The sequence below is a fragment of the Scylla paramamosain genome, chromosome 44 (genome assembly GCF_035594125.1).
Source record: "Scylla paramamosain isolate STU-SP2022 chromosome 44, ASM3559412v1, whole genome shotgun sequence".
In the NCBI taxonomy this organism is placed as follows: Eukaryota; Metazoa; Arthropoda; class Malacostraca; order Decapoda; family Portunidae; genus Scylla; species Scylla paramamosain.
The window spans coordinates 1,867,515-1,870,014 of NC_087194.1; the positions used below are offsets into that span (position 1 = coordinate 1,867,515).

Consider the following 2,500-nt stretch of genomic DNA (forward strand, 5'->3'; position numbering starts at 1 on the left):
TCAACGTAAAGAATTCACACACAAAAAATAAAGGGTTGAAATCTTATCCTCTTCCTCACACTCGTATTTATAACCAGCTTAATTTTTACCCTCTTCTTCACACTCGTATGCATAACCAGCTTAATTTTTACCCCCTTCCTCACACTCGTATTTATAACCAGCATAATTTTTATCCCCTTCCTCACACTCGTATGCATAACCAGCTTAATTTTTACCCTCTTCCTCACACTCGTATTTATAACCAGCTTAATTTTTACCCTCTTCCTCACGCCCGTATTTATAACCAGCTTAATTTTTACCCTCTTCCTCACACTCGTATGCATAACCAGCTTAATTTTTACCCTCTTCCTCACACTCATATGCATAACCAGCTTAATTTTTACCCTCTTCCTCACACTCGTATTTATAACCAGCTTAATTTTTACCCCCTTCCTCGCACTCGTATTTATAACCAGCTTAATTTTTACCCCCTTCGTCACACTCGTATTTATAACCGGCTTAATTTTTTCCCCCTTTCTCACACTCATATGCATAACTAGCTTAATTTTTACCCTCTTCCTCACACTCGTATTTATAACCAGCTTAATTTTTACCCCCTTCGTCACACTCGTATTTATAACCAGCTTAATTTTTACCCCCTTCGTCACACTCGTATTTATAACCGGCTTAATTTTTGCCCCCTTCCTCACACTCGTATTTATAACCAGCTTAATTTTTACCCCCTTCGTCACACTCGTATTTATAACCGGCTTAATTTTTACCCTCTTCCTCACACTCATATGCATAACCAGCTTAATTTTTACCCTCTTCCTCACACTCATATGCATAACCAGCTTAATTTCATCTTCCATCTTCTCAGCACATATTCACTTCATTCATCGTAAAGACAAGCAGAAAAAGAGCGAAAATTTTTGTTCACCTTTCCTCACACGCTTGTGCTCGCTCGCTGCCAGCTTGCAATGGCTCTCAACAATGTGTATATATTTTTTATTCTTGTACTACACGCATATTCACGTTCCCGCATCGCCGCGCTTCGCTCCACGTTCGTAAAAAAGGAAAAATAGTCGGGAAAAAGGATAAAAAGATAGAAAAAAATATATATTTGCATGTGACTCTTAAACTTTTATTTCCATAGAGAGAGAGAGAGAGAGAGAGAGAGAGAGAGAGAGAGAGAGAGAGAGGGAGAGGGAGGGGGGTGAATATTATACTTTTATTGCTTAGTTTAAGTGGGAAAATAAATAGACAGGTGTAAATAAGTAAAGGGTTTGTGTGGTTCTGTCTTTTGTTTTAGTTTTATTTATTTATCTATTTATTTATTTTTTATTTTTTATTTTTTTTGTAATTTGTAAGGGAAAGAGGGTTTTGTTTCCTTCCCCCAATGAGAGAGAGAGAGAGAGAGAGAGAGAGAGAGAGAGAGAGAGAGAGAGAGAGAGAGAGAGAGAGAGAGAGAGATGACTACGAGTTTAAATGGATTGTAGACATGTACTGATTTTTTTAGATATTTATGAAAGAAGAAGAAGAAAAGAAGAAAGAAACTTGTATATATATAAAAAAAGAAAAAGATGAAACCAGCAAGGAAAAAAACAAAGAAAAGTAAAAAAATAAATAAATAAATAAATAAAGCAAAATAAAATTGGTCATAGGAGAAAATATAGGCCTAAATATGAATAAACTTTTTATTATGTAGCTTTTTTTGTATTTTTTATTTCCAGCAACACGTAAATAAATAACTCGAGGTGCATCACAGGTTATTATTATACAGGAGAGAGAGAGAGAGAGAGAGAGAGAGAGAGAGAGAGAGAGAGAGAGAGAGAGAGAGAGAGAGAGAGAGATTGTAACCACAGCAAAGTAAAAATTCAATTAGAAAACAAACCAGAGAGAGAGAGAGAGAGAGAGAGAGAGAGAGAGAGAGAGAGAGAGAGAGAGAGAGAGAGAGAGAGAGAGAGAGAGAGAGAGAGAGAGAGAGTGACGCCGTAACACCACAACACTGTACGTAGAAGCGCAACCTTAACTTACAACAGGTGTGTCAGGTGTGGGGTGACGAATTGCGAACACACCACCACATCCGTAACATCATCGTAAAACATTCCTAACTCCGTCGTGACTCTTTCGTGACTCATTCGTGACTCACTCGTGACTCTAGGCGTATCCTTGCTGGGGTTGCTGGTAGGCAGTCTGGGGTTGCTGGTAGCCGGTCTGGGGTCTGAAAGTCACTGGGGCGCCATACTCCTTGGGGTACTGCGCCTCCCCTGTGTACGTGACCTCAGCCCTGTAGCCCCCGTAGTTGTCAGCGATGTAGGTCACCTGGGGAAGATGGTCAGGTCATGTTAGGTTAGGTTTGGTTACGTTGGGTTAGGTTAAGTTAGGTTAGGTTAAGTTAGGTTAAGTTAGGTTACGTTCCCTTTGCATTAGACTAAGTTTGGGTTTAGTTAGAGTAAGTTTATATTAGTTAAATCATTTTTGTTAGTTTAGCTTTTACGAGGGTGCCCTGGAATAGACG

General features: G+C 39.0%; 1 protein-coding gene across 1 annotated transcript in view; it reads right to left on the minus strand.

Annotated features, from left to right (window-relative positions):
* Positions 1-1,662: 1,662 nt before the first annotated feature.
* The window catches only part of LOC135094025 (cuticle protein 19-like), a 3,155-nt gene continuing 2,317 nt past the window's right edge, over positions 1,663-2,500 (minus strand). The window contains exon 4 of the mRNA XM_063993747.1: positions 1,663-2,304. Within this exon, the coding sequence (XP_063849817.1) occupies positions 2,140-2,304 (165 nt within the window). The 3' untranslated portion in view covers positions 1,663-2,139. The remainder of the gene's footprint in view (positions 2,305-2,500) is intronic.